The 22,263-nt window shown below is 48.6% G+C and overlaps 1 protein-coding gene across 19 annotated transcripts in view; it reads right to left on the bottom strand.

Annotated features, from left to right (window-relative positions):
- LOC135914492 (kielin/chordin-like protein) overlaps positions 1-22,263 on the bottom strand; it is a 584,091-nt gene that overhangs the window by 170,263 nt on the left and 391,565 nt on the right. For 17 of the 19 annotated variants that reach the window (XM_070523555.1, XM_070523565.1, XM_070523554.1 and 14 more), the window contains 2 exons: positions 15,361-15,510; positions 2,044-2,193 (listed from right to left, as the gene is read on the bottom strand). In XM_070523555.1, coding sequence (XP_070379656.1) covers positions 2,044-2,193; positions 15,361-15,510 — 300 coding nt within the window. The remainder of the gene's footprint in view (positions 1-2,043; positions 2,194-15,360; positions 15,511-22,263) is intronic. The other 2 variants (XM_070523560.1, XM_070523559.1) reach the window with 2 other exon arrangements.

Raw genomic sequence — 22,263 nt, 5'->3', positions numbered from 1 at the left:
GTGCGCATGAAACATTATTACAGTACATAGGGCACCACTACATCAAACGTGGAGACATAAGCTAGTACCTACAGCACTCTTGCAGTGCAAATACATCTGAAAACCTATGCATATGAATTCAATCAAAACGATCATTGTGGTCTTCACTTTCGACCTAAGTTTTTGACTAGAAGGCAAAGCGACTCAAAAGGCAGGGCTTAAGCACACCCTTGTAACAACCAGCTTTGAACACATGAACACTTGAAGCTGCTTTCGTGTGAATACACAAAAGACATCTGAATACGTTACATTAAATTGTTTCGCACACTAACACATCACAGGAAGAGCTACGGCTGACTGTGAGAAGGCAAATAACAGACTTGATACAATCGACTTCACGTAAATATATACAAGCTTTAGCACACGTCTTTCACTGCGATTAAAATTTAATGAAGTACCAAAGAAAACTTGCCCGGGCTTTTTGTCTTCGAGATGTATATATTTTCATGTTTGCCAAGTATTTTATAAAAACCCATCACTCAACTTAGCTACTAATTGACCAGACATCATTTAGAAAGTTGTCGGGCATGGTGAACACCTGAATCATATATTTCTGACGTGCAAGGTTTGCTTTCATCAGAAGTAAACTTGTAAAACTTTTGCGTAATGAATGCAGCTTATCTCCCTGGCACAAGTCAAGAACAAACAGCACACCATTTGATTATGCTAATTTGGGGTACAGAAGAGTTTGTGGGTGGCATTTCCTCAATTTTCTCAAGCTCCCCAACACCGCCTTCATAAAACACAAGTCAGCTAAGACTGCGCCCAGGTCCCGTCCTTACTCCCCCCGCACCTCCCGAGTTTCCTGGGTGGCCTCGGTTGACCACTTTTCGCAAGAGTGACACGCCTCACAATAAACCCATCACCACTACAGTCGACTTTGACTGTCAAGGTGTTCTGTTTCTGTGCCAAGAACTTGTGGCCCCAAAAGCCAAGTCCTTTCCAGACTCGGGCTCTACCACGCGCAGCTTCAGCGCCACTGGGACTCACTCTCTGTACACTGGCGTGAGCGGCACGAAAGTAGAGGCCACCCGCGATTCATCATGCACGTCCTTTCCCTTGGTCGATCTCACTCAGACCACGGACTCTGATGATGGCACTTCTAAACACGACAACTAACAGACCAGAACCAATGTCTACAAACCGGCTGGGCTGACCGCAAAAATGCGAGGCTTGAGGCTCACCGGTCATGAGGGTCAGTCACTCTTCTCAAACATTGCCATATTTTCTAGTGTCCAGTTAAGTATTCATTCACGAAATGCCAAGTTTTCCGCACCATCTCAGCCACTACTTGATGCCGGGGCTATTGTGATGCATGCGTCATAAGAACACACGAGCAAAGTCAATTCCATCACGGCCGAGTACGCCTCGAGTGGTCTCCAGCGATCACCCCCATGATCCCTGAACGGTCATGTCCAATCACCAGGCGAGCTACCACACCACGCGCTTTCCGGTCGCAATGACGCCGAAACGGCGTGCGCGAGGTTCACGCAATACCACTCGTGAAAATACGGCGCCGACGGCACCTCACCGGGCGTATAGCTCACGTCTCTCGACCACATTTCCAACGCATCTCAGGTCTCACGCTTCCCCGCCATGGCGACGCAAGCATTGACGACACCACCGCGCGTCACCTTTCAACATGCGCATTTGCTTCTTTCGCGTACTTTGTGCCACGAGGCCGTGCAACATTCGTCCGCAGCGTCACTGTCAGGCGCGTCCACCAAAGAACTTTGTGCGACCCCCATCGCCTTCACCAGAGCTCAGACTCCGTCTATGCAGCGTGGCGCCCTGTCGCAGTGCCGATGTGGTGACGCACCGATGACAACGAGGTCCGAGAAGGCGCGAGCGGAACGAGCGCACGAGGAGAAAAAAGAACAGAAATTTTGAGTAGTTGATTCGTGCATTTCAACGTGGCATCGTCCTTTTTCAACTTCAAAATTTCAATTTTTCAAAATTCAACGTCACTGCCACGCTCGTAACAGACTTAAATGGGAGTCTTACCTCACCGGGCTGACCAACTTACAGTCCTCTTCATTTTGGACACATTCGTCGGAACCAGGCTTGTAGTATTTACCATCGATACAATGGCACCTGTTGCCGAGAAGATGGCACCTCCTCTCGCCAGGCTCACAGGTGCAATGAGCGCAAGTTCTGTGGGAAGAAAATGCGGGATTGGTTGGATAAACCGAGAGCAGAATATTTCAGTTATAATAAAATTCGCATTCTTCGAGATTTTCACGAAGTTCGCTGCATGTTTGTCATTGTCTCTGCTTGTTTGTCTATCGGCAGGTAGCTTCTTTCGCGTCAACTTGGTTCACTTGGTAGGCCATGGCTTTATGGGTAACGCACCGGCTTCTATAGTTAAGGAAGTGGCTTCAAAACGTTCGTTGGACCAACTTCGTTCCCTGCCTATGTGGCACTGTGTATGTGGCGCTTCCCATTGAACGTTTTTGATGCCAACATGGTTACGTGGTTATGTGTCACTGAGTATTTGCCGCTATTCAATGAGAAAAAAATAAACTGATTTAAAATATCTACATTGCAGGGGCAAATCGAACCCATTAAGTATAGCATAACGCAAAGTTATCACACATTCCTACACATCACGCAGTTCCCAGGCGCGGATTTCGCCGTCATCAGGGTAACAATTAAGGAGTTGTGGATAATCGGAAGAGACTTTAATATAGGATATATTCAGTGAGGTACGAAGTCCGTGTATATTTTTTTTACAGCGTCAGCTGTCAGAGGCCCATTCCAATAGCGTTTATGACTCGGTTATATACCGCAGTTACCTAGTGAGACTCCGGGGCCACACATTGCATTCATTTAAAGAGAAACCCAATTCTGAACCTATTGCGAAGTCGGAGAGAGATTGCTGCGCGCGCGCGCACGCTTTGTGGCGAGAGAGAAACGACGTCACTGCCGGCGAAGCCAATGACGTGATCCAGGTTCGCTGCGGCATAATTATGTCATCATGATGTTATCTTAACCCCGTCCTCCACTGTGTCTTTTTCCTGGAATGATACGTAGATAAATGCATATGTTTTGTATGCGTAAGCATTTCTATGCCTATTCAAAGAGAAATTTATCTCTCCGGCACATAGGACGAATGTATACCCCCGCAATAGGGTTTCTGTCACCGGATGACGAGTGTTTCGAATAGGAATATACAGCTTCGCTGTAATTGCGCTCGTATAGTGCATTTTAACGTTTTACAGTTTTTAGGCACTCTGAGGTAAACCAAGGTTTTCTGACCTTGCGCAGCCACAATGTAATTTTGCAAGGAAAGCGTTCATTACACGCGCTTAAAAGTTGTTCTACAAAAAATAGAAAAAAAAACAAACAAAACGTACCTTGCCAACGTCGGCGCCGCGGAGAACGTCGTCCCATTTTATTATACACAAACAGTTAACAGATTAAGGGTATCAGAGAATATATGCCGAAAGGGGGTTGACGTTTGCCTTTCATCCCAAAGCTGAATTTCCTTATAACCTAAAGCAAAATATATGAGGTAGGAGGTACCTTATATGTGGTTTAACAACACCCGACTAGGCAGGTTCGTTTGTGGCACTTGTTATCTTAACTCTAAAGAGTTCGCTAAAGTGAGTCTGACTGCGAGCGGATTTCTGTAGAAGTAGTGAATGTGTTAGTTTCCTATACATCGCACAATTCGGGAAAACATTAAGCACGTCAATGTTTAAATTGCCACCAAAGATTGGTTTGTAATCACTTTCATTGCTCCAAGAGAAGATGGTATTTCAAATATAAAAGAAGCAGGCACGTTTCCCTTGTGGGGGCGGTAAATGAGAGGAAAATGCCCTAGCTATATTTCTTAGTAATTCATACTCACCAGTCAGCACAGATAATGTCTGAAATCTTTGACATTTGAACACCTTTTATTTGAAGCATAGGCCTATGACGAATCATATCACTGTGGTTCACGAAAGCAGGTATACAAAGCAATTCCTATTGATCACAATACCGGGTTTTAGGGACCATGTTAATGTGAAAACAAAACTTCAAAAATTTAAGCAGTTTCGTTATTTAGTCTTCCTTATTCCCAGCTGCCTGCGCGTTTATCTGAAGAAAATAAACGTGCTGCAGGTTTTGTAAACTGATAAGCTAAATTCCCCTGGCCTTCGAAAAGTTGCAGCCAATGTCGGTTTATTTTTCTTCTGTTTCAATGACGCGGGGAAGGGGGGATATAGATCCTTTTATCTGGCTGGCTGAATTTCCCGCATGTCTCGGTAATTCATGCAAAAATCTACGTGAACCTTCAGTTTGCGTCTTTCTTTCGTGCAGCAGTTTGTGCAGGATACTTTTTTAACGGCAGGCATAAGTGTTCGTTAACATGGTGAGAAGTTCCTGGGCTACCGATGTCGACCGCTAACAGACATTTTCCACGCTCTGCCCGTACAAAAAAGGTATTGAGAAGTCATTGAAGTATAGTTGATCAATGTTGAGTTTTTTATTGAGGAAATATTCAGTTTGTTGGAGAATTGTTGTGTTGAGCGTTGAGGGCTCTTGAATATTGGCCACTGAAATTTAATTAAAACACCATCGTGTATCTCAATGTTGAATAATTGTTAAGTTACCATTGAATGTCCATTGTGCTTAGACGGCCCGTTGTGTTTGTTTTGGTGAATGGTTGTTGGGTGACCATTGATTTTGCGTTAAATTGACGTAGTAGTTCCGTTGACCTGTTGTTGAGTTATTACTGCCAAAGCACTGAAAAGTACATTGTGGTCCAATTGAGATGGTGGGGATTTCAGAAGTCGCCATTGAAATATTATTGACGTTTTGTTAGGCTAGAGGATTTGTATTCATATATTGAAATTGCTTTGCTGTTCACACTTATATGCCCAGGTGCCTGCTCATAACTTTCCCAACCACAAACAATAGCAAAGGAGAGACTGATCAATTTTAAGTACCTTTATTTGCACTAAAGATGCGTGCGCATGAAACATTATTACGGTACATAAGGCACCACTACATCAAACGTGGAGACATAGGCTAGTACCCACAGCACTGTAGCAGTGCAAATACATCTGAAAACCTATGCATATGAATTCAATCAAAACGATCATTGTGGTCTTCACTTTCGACCTAAGTTTATGACTAGAAGGCAAAGCGACTCAAAAGGCAGGGCTTAAGCATACCCTTGTAACAACCAGCTTTGAACACATGAACACTTGAAGCTGCTTTCGTGTGAATACACAAAAGACATCTGAATATGTTACATTAAATTGTTTCGCACACTAACACATCACAGGATGAGCTACGGCTGACTGTGAGAAGGCAAATAACAGACTTGATACAAATGACTTCACGTAAATATATACAAGCTTTAGCACACGTCTTTCACCGCGATTAAAATTTAATGAAGTACCAAAGTAGACTTGCCCGATCTTTTTGTCTTCGTGATGTATATATATTCATGTTTGCCAATTATTCTATAAAATAACATCATTCAACTTAGCCATTAATTGACAAGACATCATTTAGAAAGTTGTCGGGCATGGTGAACACCTGAATCATATATTTCTGACGTGCAAGGTTTGCTATCTTCAGAAGTAAACTTGTAAACCTTTTGTTTAATGAATGCAGCTTATTTCCCTGGCACAAGTGAAGAAAAAACAGTACACCATTTGATTATGCTAATTTGGGGTACAGAAGAGTTTGTTGGTGGCATTTCCTCAATTTTCTCGAGCTCCCCAGCACCGCCTTCATAAAACACAAGTCAGCTAAGACTTCGCCCAGGTCCCGTCCTTACTCCCCCCGCACCTTCCGAGTTTCCTGGGTGGCCTCAGTTGACCACTTTTCGCCAGAGTCACACGCCTCACAATAAACCAATCACCACTACAGTCGACTTTGACTGTCAAGGTGTTCTGTTTCAGCGCCAAGAACTTGTGTCACTAAAAGCCATGTCCTTTCCAGACTGGGGCTCTACCACGCGCAACTTCAGCGCCACTGGGACTCACTCTCTGTACACTGGCGTGAGCGACACGAAAGTAGGGGCCACCCGCGATTCATCATGCACGTCCTGTCCCTTGGTCGATCTCACTCAGACCACGGACTCTGATGATGGCGCTTCTAAACACGACAACTAACAGACCAAAACCAATGTCTACAAACCGGCTGGGCTGACAGCGAAAATGCGAGGCCGGAGGCTCACTGGTCATGAGGGTCAGTTACTCTTCTCAAACATTGCCATATTTTGTAGCAGGCACGTACCCAGGATCTTTTTTCGGGGGGGCCCACCTCCTCCACCATCATCATCATTATCATCAGCCGGTTAGCCTGTCCTGCGCTAACCGATTCCAACTAGCGCCTGCGAATTTCTTAATTTCATCGCTCCGTCTAGACTTTTGTCGTCCACGATTGCCTTTTCCTTCTCTTGGTAACCATTCTGTAGCCCTAATGGTCCAACGGTTATCTAACCGGCGCATTACATGACCTGTCCAGCTACATTTTTTCCTCTTGATGTGAATTATAATATCGTCTACACCACTTCGCTCTCTGATCTAAACCGCTCTTTCTCTCTCTTAACGTTATGCCTAGCAATCTTCGTTCGATCGCTCTTTGCGCGGTCCTTAACTTGCTCTCAAGTCTCTGCCCCACATGTCAGCTCTGGCGAAATGCTCTGATTGCACACCTTACTTTTCAATAATAATGGTAAACTTCCAGTCAGGAGCTGGCAATATCTGCCGTATGCGATGCAACCTATTTTTATTCTTCTGTGAATTTCCTTCTTACGATCAGGGTTGCCTGTGAATAATTAGCCTAGGTAAACGTGCTCCTTCACAGTCTCTAGTGGCCGACTGGCGATCCTGATCTCTTGTTCCTTTGTTGTTGTTATTGTTGTAGCCTGTGGCACGTGTGGATCCTATCCACGATGGGGGATTGGCCATGAAATGGGTGGATTATTCCAAATAATATAGATCATAAATTTCCTAATACCTATGCGAATAGCATTGAATAAGTTGAATTACCGGCTAAAATAAAATCAGGAAGGTGCTGTTGAATGAGGAATAATTAATTTAAAAGCAATAAAAAAAATAGAATTTAGAAGGGCATTCGTTTAGATTCTGTAAGGAATGTTTGGACAGCGAAGCATGCATCCCTGTGGCTGAATCCCAAAGTGGACGCCCCGAACAGAAGAATTGCAGGTTCTGTCTAGTCCAGGCCAATTCTTCGAAAAGGTATCTCCAACAATCTTTTTCTTAACGCAGAAAAGTGGTGGCAGATAGAAGAAAGGGCAGTATCGTCTCCTCTTTCTCACAAAAAGAACAAAGTGGAGAGGGAACCAAACGCGACCTGTATAAATTGAAATTTAGGGAGGGAATGCGGCAGCGTAATTTGGTGAAGCAGACCTCAAGCATCTTTGTGTAACAAGATTCGCTATGCCAGGGAAATGTCAGGTGTTTATACTCTGGAGAAGCTGTCAAATGTGGGTTTCTGGGTTTCTGTGGGTTTCAAATGTGGCTTCTGTCAAATAGGAGTTTCTGTATCCTGTTCATTACTGTTTCTAAGTGAGGTATCGTGACTCCTCTTGGTACTGTATACAAGTCAGCTTAGAATTTTTCCGCTGCTGCCAACATGGTTACGTGGTTATGTGTCACTGAGTATTTGCCGCCATTCAATGAGAAAATATAAACTGATTTAAAATATCTCCACTGCAAGGGCAAATCCAACATATGAAATATAGAATAAGGCAAATTTGTTCAACTGCATATATACAAAGTCAACACGGGCGTATTTCGCCGTCATCAGGGTAACAATTATGGAGTTGTGGATAATCCGAATAGTGTTTAATGTATATAGAAGCTATCCAGTGAGGTACAAACTCCGTGTTTATTTCTATAGATATGGATTTTTTACAGCGGAAGCTGTCATGGACCCGTCCAATAGTGTTTATGACGCGGTTATGTGCTGCAATTACCAAGTTAGACACCGCGGCCGCACATTTAGTTTACTAAAAGACAGGGACACATTTTTGAACCTCTTACGCAGTCGGAGGGAGATCGCTGCGAGCGCGCCCTGCGGCGAGAGATAAACAACGTCACTGCCGGCGAAGCCAATGGCGCGCCCCTGCATTGCTGTGAGGTAAGTATGTCACTATGATGTTGCCTTAAACCCCTTTCCCCACTGTGTCTCTTCCCTGGAATGATACGTAGATGAATGTATATGTTCTATATACGTAAGCATTTCTATGCCAACCCAACGAGAAGGAAGGAAGGAGAGCAACTTTATTCAGGTCCTGCAGGCCTTGAGAGCTTTGGGCTCTCATGGAGTGGGCGTCTCCCACGACGGAACCGGGAGGTTGAGTTTCCTGGCCGCGTCGTGGACCTGCTGGATGCCCCAGAGTTGGGGAGTGAGTTCTTCGCTCCGGATTGCTTCTTCAAACTTGCGCTTGTCCTGTTCGTAGTTTACGTGAGCTTGCGAGCACGGCCAGAGTAAATGATATACGTTAAGGGATGTATTGCAATTGGTGCAATGAGACTTGTCGTAGAGGTCAGGCATGTAATGGTGTAATCTGTTTTGAGTGGGGTATTTGTCTGTTTGTAGCATTCTGAGTGTAACCCCTTGAGCTCGAGTGAGCGTGCGGTGTGGCGTGCTATACTCTCTGCGTTGTAGGTAGTAGTGGTTAGTGATTTCATTGTATGTAGTGGGTGCGTCCTTATTCTCCGAGTGGTTGGGTGAAGCCGCATGGTCTGTAAGCGCGCGCGCAGCCTCGTTTGCCGCCTCGTTAAGGTTGGGGACGTCGCCGATCTTTGGTCCTAAGTGTGCTGGGAACCAGTATATGAAGTGGTTCTTAATCTCTTTCTTTGAAACAATTCTAAGAACCTGTGCGCAGACCGTGGCCTTTTGGAAAGCTCTGATAGCGGCTATGGAGTCGATGTAGATATGGGAAAGATTGGCGTCGGTGAGCGCTACAGCGATCGCAACCTGTTCGGCCTGTTCAGGCTTCCTTGCAATTACCGTGGCTGCATATCTTGTGGATCCGCGGCCGCCCGCAACCGCCACTGCGAAGGCTTTGTTTCCCGTGTATGCCGCCGCGTCCACAAAAGCTGAGCGTTCATGCTTCGCCAAGGCTTAGTTAAGAAGGAACTGTCCTCTCGCTTGTCGCCTGCCTCTGTTGTTTTCGGGGTGTACGTTTCTGGGTATAGGGCGGACCGTGATCTTGGCGCGGACGTCCCGCGGGAGGCCCGCAAAGTCTTTTTCTATGTCTCCTTGTGCAAATCCTAGCTTCTCTAGGATCGTGCGCCCCGGAGGCGTCGTCGAAAGCCTATCAAGCTGGGGGCGCTGCTGTGCTTCGGCAATTTTTTCCAGGGTGTTGTGCATGCCCAGGTGCCCCAGCTTCTTGTTGCTGGTGCTGGTTGGAATGGCGAGGGCCGGCGTGGTGACCTATCTGATTTGGGCATTAAGTCTGTCTCTTTCAGATCGTGTACAATTGAGCATTGCCGCAACGTATGCGAAGTGACAGGTGACGAACGCGTGTATGAGTTTGATGAGATTATGTTCCTGGAGGCCCCTATGTCTATAGGGAATTTTTCTGATGAGCCCAATAGCATTGTTGGTTTTGGTGATGAGCTTCTGAACCGTAGAGGCATTGACGTCTTTAGTCTCTACGATCATACCCAGGACTCTGATTTTGTCGACGCACGGTATGGCGTGTCCCGAAGTGGTTCGTACGGTAATTTCTTGATTATATTCGCAGTCTCACGAGTATGGCCTGCGGCCCTTATGCGTGGGTCCTCGTACGAGCAGCTCCGACTTGGCAGGCGAGCATCTGAGTCCCGTGGGAATTAGAAATTCTTCTTTGGCCTTCACTGCTTCTTGCAAGATGTCCTGCATCATGCCCGGGATTCCTTTGGACACCCACAGGGTGATGTCATCTGCGTATATGGTATGCTCGAGCCCGTGTATCTGCCCTAGTTTCTCAGCAAGTCCCGCCAATGCAAGGTTGAAAAGCATAGGGGAGATGACCGAGCCTTTGGGAGTGCCCCTGCTCCCCAGCGAGAGTGTCTCCGTGAAGAGGTCGGCAAATCGGAGCGTAGCCGTCCTGTTATCCAAGATTGACTTGACGTACGAGTGGAACCTAGCTCCGAGGTTGAGTTCGGAAATGGTGACCACAATGTATTGGTGAGAGAGGTTATCGAACGCTTTTTCTAGATCCAACCCAAGAATGGCCTTGGCGTTTCTAATGAGGTCATCAATGATTTGGTGCTTGATTAAAATCATGGTGTCTTGAGTTGATAGACCGGGTCTACATCCGATGAGGGTGTGTGGCAATAGTCCCTTGGTTTCGAGGAATCTGGAGATTCTGTTCTAAATGGCGCGTTCCACCGCCTTACCCACGCACGACGTGGGTGATATGGCTCTGAGGTTCTCGACGCCCGAGGGCTTGTTGGGCTTTGGAATGAGAACAGTGGTGGCGTTCTTCCATTCCGCTGGGACCCTGCCGGAAGCCCAGACGTGATTGATTTGATGCGCTAGGAACCGGACGGAGTCTTCGTCCAAGTTACGAAGGGCCTTGTTATTAACACCGTCCGGAGCTGGGGCCGATGTGCCATTCAAGTTTTGAAGGATGGTCCTGATTTCTTCCAGGGTGACGGGTTCATCGAGGTCGGGGTTGTCCGCTCCCGTGTACGGGGAACCGAATGCCTCGACCTCGTTTTCGTGGCTGCTCGAGAGTGGCATGTATCTTTAGGCAAGTCTTGCCATGAATTCCTGCTCGTTGGAGTTTTTGAGTTCACGTTTCGCTATCTTGTCAGTGGCCTTGGTCTGGGAGCTCCTGGTTTGACCTTTGTTAAGAAGGTGTTTGTGTAGGTTCCAAGTTTTTCCATATGTCAAGCTGCCATCGGCCCTTGCACATACTTCGTCCCATTGTTGGTTGGAGAGTACTACTCAGTGGTGCTCAATGCGCTTGTTCAGTGATGCAATCTTTTCCCTAAGTCTTCTTTTGAGTCTCTGGGTACGCCATCACTGCAGTATGGATCTTTTCGCTTCCAGCATGTGAGCGAGCTTAGCGTCCATCCCGATTGTCTGGACATCTGTTTCTATTTCCTGGGTCGCGTTGTGGGCGTCCTCCTTTAGTTCTTGCGTCCACTGTTCTAGTGTAGCGGGCTTGCCGGTACGTTCCTTTCTTATCTGTCTAAACGCATCCAAATCCGTGTATCTCCACTTTCGTAGTGGTTTCAAGGCGATTGCCATTGACGTTTCCACAATGTAATGGTCGCTGCCGAGGTCGTCGCCGGTATTATGCCAGGTGGCCCCCTCGGTGTTGAGAACGAATATGAGGTCTGGGGTGGTGTCCCTCGAGACCGAGTTGCCCATCCTGGTAGGGTAGAGCGCGGACGTGATAAAGTTGAGGCCCATCTCTTCCGCATCGGTGGCAAGATTTCTGCCTTTGTCGCTGGTGACGCCGTAGCCCCTTTCTACGTTTGGGGCGTTGAAATCTCCGCGATAATCAGTGGGTTGTCCCCGGCTTTGTCCCTGGCCTTCTTCAACAGTCTTCTGAAACTTTGCGTTCTGTGGTTCGGGCTGCTGTACATGTTCAGTGCTAGTATGCTCTTAGCCTTCTTGCCTTTGGGAAAGACTTCTATGAACAAGTGCTCGCATTTGCCGTCCGGATTACTTCCGTCAATTTCGGCCCACGCGAGCCTGTTACTGACAAACATCGTTACGCCGCTGCAGGCTTTTGTTGGTGGAACGGCAATTGTTTCATATCCCGGAAGTGTTGGTGTGTCGGTGTTGGTCTCTTGAATTTGTATGATGTCCGGCTTGTCTGTAGTGTGTCTGATGTGCTGTTGCGAGACCGATTTCTTCTTGCGGAACGCGCGACAATTCCATTGCCAGATTATGAGCTTGCCTTGATTGTTCGTTTGCGCTTGGTGCCTTTCGGCTGGTTCTGGCCTATTTGCCTTCTCCATTTTTACTTTCTACTATGGTTGCGGACTTTACCGCCATTTTGGGTGTGACAATATCGCATGTTGAAGTGTTCCTTCTGACTATGGGGTAGGCAGGGGAGTTGACCGGTGCCGAGGAGGGAGTAAAGACGGTCCTTTCGAGGCCCTCGATCCTGGCACCGAAGCCCTTCTCCATCACTTCTACCCTGCTCGTTAGGCCATCGACCGCCTCTACTAGTCTGTCGTGCCCCTTCTTTTGTGACTCGACATCGAATTGTAGTTGACCTAGGGTACTAAGGACCGTCTATGTCCTTGGCAGGCGTGTCACATTCCGTCGTCTTGGCCTTGCGTTTCTTGGTGGCTGGTGTGCCCGCGGGTGGGCTTTGACTAGTCGTTTCTGATTCCGCTACGCTGGAGGGATTCGGACTGGGTGAAGTGTCCATGTGCATGTCCTGTGTCTGTGCAGTTCGTGAGCTAATTTGCGTTTTAAGCAATCTATTCTTGTTAGCCACTTCTGTCGTTGTTCGTCTGAGTTGAGCATTTTCGTGCTCGTGTATTTGATTCCTTCGAAGATGTCTTTGTGTTCATTATTCTCTGGCCGCGCTTGCAAGCTCACCTGAGATTGATCCCTCAGTGGCCCGGAGTTAGTGGGCAGCATCCCTGCTGTTGCCGAGGCCTGGCATCCCGTTGTCGCCTTGACTCGCTGGGCCCAGCTATTAGCTCCGGCCGCGGGTGCGAAGCGCACGCCCGTAGTGGAGCGGCCCCTGCTCCCGAGTGTGCGGGAGCGGCTCCTGCGACCTCTGCTGGCCGATCGGGAGCCCGAGCTCGCTCTGGATCTGGAGCGTCCTCTGCGCTCCCGCTGTCTGTCTGACTGCTGCGTCGCACCTGCACCGTTCTGCCTTAAGAGACTCGTCGCTTTTTCTCAATGGCTGCCTGCTTGTTCTCGATCCTTCGTTTGCGTACCACGTACGGGACCCGGTATCTCCTCTTGCATTCCTTGCTGGCCGTGGGGTGTTTCTCGCCGCACAGCGCGCAAGAGACTTCTTCACAAGCGTGATCTTCTCCGGGGTCTGGAATGCCGCAATCCCTGCAAGTCTGCTTCTCCGGTGTGGGGCATACGTCTGCTAGGTGCCCTAGTTTGCCGCAAGACTGACATATGGCGATCTGCTTCCTGCAGAGCGAGCACTCTACCCATGCACATCCGTACATCACGTGGTTGGGAACTTTGTGTCCTTCGAAGACTACGATCACCGTCCCGGTTTCCTTAATGCGCTTCACCGCCAGTGCGAGTAGGTTTCTCGGGTTTACGATGGACCTGCTTATTGTTTCTTGCGTGTGGTGGAGCGGAATGTTGCGAATGACTCCCTTGCACGTGTCGTCCGGTGCAGTCTGGTAGGAGAAGGCCTCGTACTTCTGCCCGCCGATGGTCACGGTCTGAATTTTCAAATATCCGTTGACGTTCTCGGGTAGCCGGGAACTCACGACCGTGATGTTCTGTTTGAGGTTGGGGAAAATTGTGTCCCTGTCGCACTGCATCGGTTCGAGGCCGGCTGCTTCTTGAATGGCCTGCACAATTCCCAGCTGTCCGGTTTTGGCGATGTTCAGTCCGCCGCGGATGCGAATTACTACTTTGGTCTCGTTTTGCGGGAGTGAGGACATTCTACTTGCCTTGATGATTTCCCTACGGGCCGACAAGGGCTTGAGTGCTTTCGCTCTGGCGTCGGAGGCTGCCACGTTGGCAGCCATATTGAGGTTAGACTTAGGCTTGGTCGCTCTTCGTGGGGCGATGTCGCACCACCCGTTCCTGACGGAAACTTCCGAGGGGTCGATTTCTCGGCCGATTACTTCGTAATTCATTGCAGTGCCGTTGGCAAGGCTTGGGTAGATGTCTCTGTGCCGGTGGAAGCACTGGCGTCCGTCCAAGTGACGAAATCGTCGGCGGGTACAGCGTTAGGGTTAGCCGACGTAGCGCCCGCTTCGGGCATAAAAGTCCTCGCGGCAGTGCACAAAAGAAACTTACAGGGTCGAAAATGGTCTTGAAGTCAAGCATATATCTTCATAAACCTGATGCCGCGGTGCGATGGCACTGGTTTCGGAAAAATCACACTTAATTTGAGCATATTACGGGGTTTCGACGGGACGCTTGTCCATCCGTGACATAAGATGAATGCAATGGCATATACCCTCCTGAACAATGGCTCATACCCCCGCAGTAGGGCTTCTGTGGTCGGACCACGAGTGTTTCGCCAAGGAATATACAGCTTCGCTCTAGAAGCGCTTGCATAGTGCACTTTAAGGTTTTATCGCTTTTAGGCGCTCTGATGTAAGTCGAGGTTTTCTGGCCTTGCGCGGCCATTCTCTAATTTTCTGAGGAATACATTCGTTATACGCGCTTAAAAGTCGGTGTACTAAAAAACAAACACACAAAAAAAGAATAGGTGCCTTGTCAACGTCGGTGCGGCAGAAAACGTCGTCCCATATCGCTATAGACAAAGAGTTGACAGATTAAGGGTATCAGTAATTATGTGTTGAAAAGGGGTTGAATGGTTGAACTTGGTCTTGCATCCCAAAAATGAAATTCCTTATATCTTAAACCTAAATGAGATGAGAGGTAGCATACGTGGTTTAAGGACAACAGAGCAGGCAGGTTCGTTTGTGGCACTTGTTATGCTACGCATCATCTCGGCCACTACATGATGCCGGGGCTATTTTAATGAATACGTCGCTAGGACTACGCGAGCAAAGTCAATTCCATCACGGCCGAGTACGCCTCGAGTGGTCTCCGGCGATCGCGCTCAGGATCCCTGAATGGTCGTGTCCAATCACCAGGCGAGCTACCACACCACGCGCTTTCCGGTCGCAATGACGCCGAAAGGGCGTGCGGGAGGTTCACCCATTACCACTCGCGAAAATACGGCGCCGACGGCACCTCACCGGGCGTATAGCTCACGTCTCTCGACGACATTTCCAACGCATCTCAGGTTTCAGGCGTCCCCGCCACGGCGACGCAAGCATTGGCGACACAACCGCGCGTCACCTTGCAACATGCGCGTTTGCTTCTTTCGCGTACTTTGTGCCACGAGGCCGTGCAACATTAGTCTGCAGCGTCACTGTCAGCCACTACCACCAAAGAACTATGTGCGACCCCCATCGCCTTCACCAGAGCCCAGACTCCGTCTATGCAGCGTGGCGCCCTGTCGCAGTGCCGATGTGGTGACGCACCAATGACAACGAAGTCCGAGAAGGCGCGAGTGGAAGGAGCGTACGAGAATAAAAAAGAACAGAACATCGAGTAGTTGCTTCTTGCATTTCAACGTGGCATCGTCTTTTTTCAACTTCAAAACTTCAATTTTTCAAAATGCAACGTCACTGCCACGCTCGTAACAGACTTAAATGGGAGTCTTACCTCGCCGGGCTGACGAACTTACAGTCCTCTTCATTTTGGACACATTCGTCGGAACCAGGCATGTAGTACTTCCCATCGATACAATTGCACTTGTTGCCGAGAAGATGGCACTTCTTCTCGCCGGGCGGACAGGTGCATTGAGCGCAAGTGCTGTGGGAAGAAAATGCGGGATTGGTTGGATAAATCGAAAGCAGAGTATTTCAGTTATAATAAAATTCGCATTCGTCGAGATTTTCATGAATTTCGCTGCATGTTTGTCATTGTCTCTGCTTGTTTGTCTGTCGGCAGGTACCTTCTTTCAGGTCAACTTGGTCCACTTGGTAGGCCATGGGCTTATGGGTAACGCACCCGCTGCTGTAGTTAAGGAAGTGGCTTCGAAACGTTCGTTGGACCAACTTCGTTCCCTGTTTATGTACTACTGTGTATGTGGCGCTTCTCATTGAACCTTTTTGATGCCAACATGGTTACGTGGTTATGTGTCACTGAGTATTTTCCGCTATTCAATGAGAAAAAAATAAACTGATTTAAAATATCTCCATTGCAGGGGCAAATCGATCCCATTAAGTATAGAATAACGCAAATTTATCACACATGCCTACATATGACGCAGTTCCCAGGTGCGGATTTCACCGTCATCAGGGTAACAATCAAGGTGCTGTGGATAATCGGAAGAGACTTTAATATGGGATCTATCCAGCGAGGTACGATGTCTGTGTTTATTTTTTTTGCAGGGTCAGCTGTCATAGGCCCATTCCAATGGTGTTTATGACTCGGTTATGTACTGCAGTTACCAAGTGAGACTCCGGGGCCACACATTGCATTCATTTAAAGAGAGACCCAATTCTGAACCTATTGCGCAGTCGAAGAGAGATTGCTGCGTGCGCGCGCTCTGTGGCGAGAGAGAAACGACGTCACTGCCGGCGAAGCCAATGACGCGATCCAGCTTCGCTGCGACATAATTATGTCATCATGATATTGTCTTAACCCCGTCCTCCACTGTGTCTCTTTCCTGGAATGATACCTAGATAAATGTATATGTTTTGTATGCGTAAGCATTTCTATGCCTACCCAAAGATTTGGATTGGATTGTAAAACTTTATTTGTCCAACAGATGTAGGGACGGCTTTAAGTCTTCCCACCTAGACGACGGCCAGGAGTCCTTGGACCCTAGCGGCGATTTCGGCCAGTTGGACGGTCTTCAGTTGAATCTCCGGATCGGAGCTGAGTAATAAGGTCTCCCATTGTTCTAAAGACGTTATTCCCTCAGAGGGAGCCTGTGGGCATTCCCACAGAATGTGATTAAGATTAGCCCTGGCTTTACATAGCTTACACTGGCTAGAGTACTGACCCGGGTAGTAGAGGCTGCACGACACCGGGCTTGGAAACGAGTTGGTTTGCAGGCGACGCCAAGTGGAGGCCTGGCTCTTGTTTAAGGATGCATCAGCCGGAGGATATTTAACCCGCCCTAGTCTATAGTGTTGTGTGATCTCTCTGTAGCACACTAAGCGGTCTCGCCCCGTGAAGCCTTCGGCTAGCCCACCAGCTCGGAATGTGAGTCCTCGAGCTAATTCGTGGGCCGCCTCATTCCCAGCGAGGGAGGCGTGCGCAGGTGCCCAGATTATTTCAATTTTCCTGCTATCTCTGCAGGTCTGCAGGATTCTGTTTGCCTCGGGAGAAATTCTGCCTCTGGCAAAGTTCATCACCGCAACGTTAGAGTCGCTGACTATAATTTTTTCTGAAGTACTTGCAATTGCAAGTGCTATGGCAGATTCTTCTCCAATTTGAGAGCAATCCGTTGGAACTGTGCCACTGGCTATCAATCTAGTTTCAGCGCTCGCTACAGCTAGGGCCATGCGGCCGTTGCCATAGTCTGCAGCATCAACGTAGAGCACGTCCTTCGAATTTTTGAAACGCTTCTCAAGAGCTTCGGCCCGTTTCTGTCTGCGTTCCTTGTGATGGATTGGGTGCATGTTTTGAGGTAGTGGTGGGATTATTAGTCGGTTCCGCACGCTTCGCGGCAGGTCTACTTTGATGCCTTCCTGCCCCTCATAGTTTATGCCTAGCCTAGCTAGGATTTTCCTGCCCGTAGGGCTTCCCGCAAGTCTCTCATACTGCGAGATCCTCCCTGCTTCAATAATCTCCTCAAGCGTGTTGTGGAGCCCTAGAGCTAAAAGCTTTTCATTTGCAGTGCGGATGGGAAGCCCCAGCGCCTGTTTTATACTTTTACGTATGATGCCATCAATCTTCTTCTTCTCGAATGACCTAAAACTGAGGAAGGGAGCAACATAAGCTATTCTACCTATCACAAAGGCCTGGACTAGCCTAACTAGATTCGCTTCTTTCATCCCGGACCGCCTGTTGGCGATCCTGCGGATGAGCCTCATGGTCTGCAGTGCGCAGCCGTCTAGTCCCCTTAATGTTTCGCCATTAAAACCGTTGGCCTGAATAAGAAGTCCCAGAACTCTGATTTTGTCCACTTTTGGAATGGGGATCCCCCCAGCTGTGAGAGAGATTTGGGGTTCCTCCTTACTGGCCCTGCCTTTCGGCTGGTATAGAAGCAGTTCCGATTTTTGCGGTGAACATTTAAGTCCCCTAGGTCCGACATAACCTTCAACTGCCTGGATAGCCCTTTGGAGGGTTTCCTCTATTTGGGCATCGCTGCCCCTAGCTATCCACAACGTAATGTCATCAGCATATATGCTGTGATTTAGTCCTTCAATAGCCTCCAGTCTTTCAGGGAGTTTGATCATGGCCACATTGAAAAGAAACGGCGAGAGCACAGAGCCCTGTGGGGTCCCTTTGCTGCCTAATTTAATCTCATCCGATTGGTATTCTCCAATCTGGATTTTTGCTTCTCGGTCTGACAAGAAGTCCCTAATGTAATTGTAGGTTCGTACGCCTACTCCCAAGTCCTGAAGGTTCTCAAGAATGGCTTTATGTGTGACGTTATCAAAAGCCTTCGCTAGGTGAAGCCCTAGAATTGCCCTTGCATCCCCCGTTTCCGCATCGATGATTTGGTGTTTTAGTTGCAGCATAACGTCCTGGGTGGAGAGCCTGGGCCTAAAGCCCACCATCGAATTCGGATAGAGGTCATTATCCTCCATGTAGTTATTGAGCCGCGTTTGAATAACGTGCTCCAAAAGCTTGCCTGCACAAGAGGTTAGAGAGATAGGTCTTAAGTTCTCTATCTGGAGTTTCTTGCCTGGTTTTGGGATCATCACCACCTTAGCGGTTTTCCACTGATTTGGTAGTTTACCCTCTTCCCAGCACTTCTGCATAAAGTTAGTTAATGCAGTTATAGAGTTATCGTCTAGATTGCGTAGCATTTTATTGCTAACGCCATCCGGGCCTGAAGCTGATTTGGTTTTGAGCTTGGCAATCTCCGACCGGACCTCCGCCTCGCTGATGGGTTCGTCTAGGCTGGAGTTGCCTACGCCTTCATAGTTATGTAGGGGTTCCTTGCTAGTGTCCCCTATGTATCTCTCCTGTATGTCCTTCATTAGATCTACCTCCGTACCTTCGTACAAGTGAAGAATTTTTTGAAGGTTCTGTCGCTGCGCTGTTTTGCAGCCCTGTGGATCCATCAGGTAGCGGAGTAGATTCCATGTCCTAGCTAGGCCTATATTTCCGTCCATCCTATCGCAGGTGGACTCCCAGTTCTGCCTGGTTAGTTTGAGCGCGTAATCTTCTATATCTTTATTGAGCCTAGCGATCCGTCTCCTGAGATTGCGGTTCCACCTTTGCCTCCTGAGCCGTTTTTCCATGCTGAGCTTAGCCTCCCACGTATGGAGGAGGTGGCTGTCCGCTATCTCCAGTGCAGAGTCCTCCGTTATCTCCTTGGTTGCGTTTTTAACGTCCTGGCCTAGTTTCTTAGCCCATTCATCAATATCCCTTATCTCACTCCCTGCCGTCTCCCTTCTTATTTCGCGAAAGGCATCCCATTCAACAATTAGCTGGTTTCTGCCTTTTCTCCTGGCAGGGCCTGCGCTCACCACTGTTTCGAGAATAAAGTGATCGCTACCTAGGTTTTCCTGGGTATTAACCCAGGTTGCGTCTCCCAAGTTTTTGACGAATGTGAGGTCGGGTGAGGTGTCTATGCTGACACTATTCCCCGTTCTAGTGGGGGTTTGGGGGTCGGTAATTAAGGTGAGCCCCTCTTGCTGTGCATCCAGCCAGAGTTCCCTTCCCTTAACTCCTTCTTTTCTGTACCCCCAGGCAGCGTGTTGGGCGTTAAAGTCTCCCACCACTACCAAAGCTTGCCTGTTGGCAAATACGCAGAGTTTTTTGGAGAAGAGGTCCAAATCGGGCCTTCCTTTGTTTCGGGCTGCTATAGATATTGAGAACAAAGAGGCTGCCTTCTTTCTTTTTTGCTGGAATGAGTTCAACAAGGACGTGGTCTACGTTGATAACCTCCGTGTCGTGCTTAACGACTGCCAAGTTTCTCCTGACCAGGGTGGTTACCCCGGATCTTCCATCATCTGTACTAAATGATATGTAACCCGATAATTTTGCTATCCCCGCAGTTTCTTGTAAAGCGATTACGTCCGGATTGTCTTTGCCAAGAAGGAGCTGCTGTAGGACCGCCCTTTTGCGACGGTACCCGCGGCAATTCCATTGCCAAATCGTGTGTTGATTGTGACTGGCCATGATTGAATTGTGGATTATCACCCAGTGGTATTAGGGTCGCAGCCGTCTGACAACCACCATGTACCTTCTGCTCTGTTTCCCTCTGCCAGTTATTAATGCTCACCAACGCGGCCCTGTGTTTCTGGCTTTCTTCCGATAGCGCCTGGATGGCTTGGATGACTGATGCGAACTTTGTCTTCCAGCTCGCCTGGAAGTCATCCATTTTCTTGCACAGATCTGCCATTGTGGGTTCTTGTGGCACGTTCGCGCCTGGTTTCCTTTTCAGAGGTGGGGAGCGGGTGTCATCTAAATGCATCGCCACAGTGCTTTCTACGGCTGGGTGGGTTCCAATCGTGTTAGCTGTTTTGACTGCGTTAGCTACTTTCTTCTCCCTTTTTAGCATAGCGTTTTCCTTTTCGAGGTCATCTACTCTTTTAATGAGTTTCTCTACCGTGATTCTCATCTTGGCGAGTTCCTCGGACTCCGTATTTTTTGGGGAGACCTTATCTACCCAGCTCACCTCCCTTTGCTTGTTGGCTTCATTCCTCGGCCTTGACGACGATCTTTCCCTGGAGCCGGAGTGGACCCCGGAGCCGGAACGATCCCTGGAGCTGGTGCAGCCCCTGGAGCTGGAACGGGCCGGGTGATCGAGGCGAGGGAAGGAGCCAGAGCGGCTCCGGAAGCCCTCCCGGCTTCTTGATCGGCTTTTTCGCCCAGACGAGGGTGTTTTCTTCGCCTCCTCTTCTTGGAGCTTCCGCTCCCACCGGCGTTTCCTGACGATGTACGGAGTTCGGTAGATCTCGCGACACTTCTTGTTGCCCAGTTCATGTCCCTTTTCAACAAAGAGCACATTTGGGATCGCACACGTGTCCATCCGGTGGCTTCACCGTACCACAGCCGCGGCACTTGACGTCGTCCGGGTCCGGACACACATCAGAGCGGTGCCCAAGATGTCCGCATGCGTTGCACACCTCAAACTTATTTTTGTAGAGGAAGCACTTGAGGAGCCCGCCTCCATAATACATCCAAAACGGCACATTATCGTTTACGAAGAGTATCAGAACTGAGGTCGATGTCTTCCCCATTCTTCTGACCCCTCTGATTTTGGGGTACCTTGAACAATCCAGGTTGTCCAGAATCTGTGCTTCCGTGTGTTCCACAGGGATCCCATGAATAACTCCTTTGCCACTGCCATCGGGGGCTGACAGGTAGGCGTTTACTTCGTATTTTGCCTGATCAACCTGAAGTATTTTTATCTTCAGGTACCGATGCATTCTTTCTTCACTCATGGTGCCCACCAAAATGGTGTTTTGCTTGGTGTTAAGTTGAATAATGTCTTCCTTAGCCTCCTTCAAATTCACGCCCGCAGCGGCTCGAACAATCTCATATATCTTCACGTCTCCACCCAAAGATAGAGCTTTCAATCCTCCGCTCGGTCGGATTAACACCTTATGCAGGCCAGTAGGTAGGCGTGGTTGCTGTGACGCCACGGAGCGCAGCGCCAACTTCCTCGCCGCCATCTTGATTGATTTGGTGCTCACATGGCCGCGGCCGCCATCTTGTCTCTCTCTTCGATCCGAGCCGACACCTTGGCTTCCTCCTTCGCGGCCGCCATCTTGGCTGCCGCGTTGCCGGCTTGTGTTGATCGTGAACCAACCGACCTTCTCGGAAAATTCTTCAGGAGAAATATCCTCCCCTTGAACAACAACCTCCATTTTCGCCGAAAATATCCAGCCGTGCTAAGCCCCAGGGGTCGGCAGCGCGACGCACCGACGCTTGGCCGGCGGGCAGTGATCGGAGTCCACGCTAGGTCGAACGCAGCTGCCGGGACGACGCGTCAGAGTCGAAAAATAGCCGAAAATTGGGTCCACTTGCCGCAATTTTGGTATCCAGGTGATCCTGGTGACTTCCGCTGATGATTCCAATCGAAGTTGGCTTGAGCACAAGCATAAATCCACCAGGAACATCGAAAAACCTGAAAGCGCACGCAAGACACATCCGCACGCCTCCCTACCCAAAGAGAAATTTGTCTGTCCGGCACGTAGGACGAATGTATTGGCTCATACCCCCGCAATAGGGTTTCTGTCGCCGGATGACGAGTGTTTCGCCTAGGAATATACAGCTTCACTGTAATTGCGTCCGTAGAGTGCATTTTAACGTTTTACAATTTTTAGGCACTGTGAGGTAAACCAAGGGTTTCTGGCCTTGTGCAGCCATAATCTAATTTTGAAAGGAAAGCGTTCATTATACGCGCTTAAAAGTCTTTCTACAAAAAAA

This window comes from Dermacentor albipictus, chromosome 8, assembly GCF_038994185.2.
Source record: "Dermacentor albipictus isolate Rhodes 1998 colony chromosome 8, USDA_Dalb.pri_finalv2, whole genome shotgun sequence".
NCBI lineage: Eukaryota > Metazoa > Arthropoda > Arachnida > Ixodida > Ixodidae > Dermacentor > Dermacentor albipictus.
The sequence above is the reverse complement of the archived record's forward strand: the minus strand, read 5'-3'. Positions and strand labels throughout refer to the sequence as shown.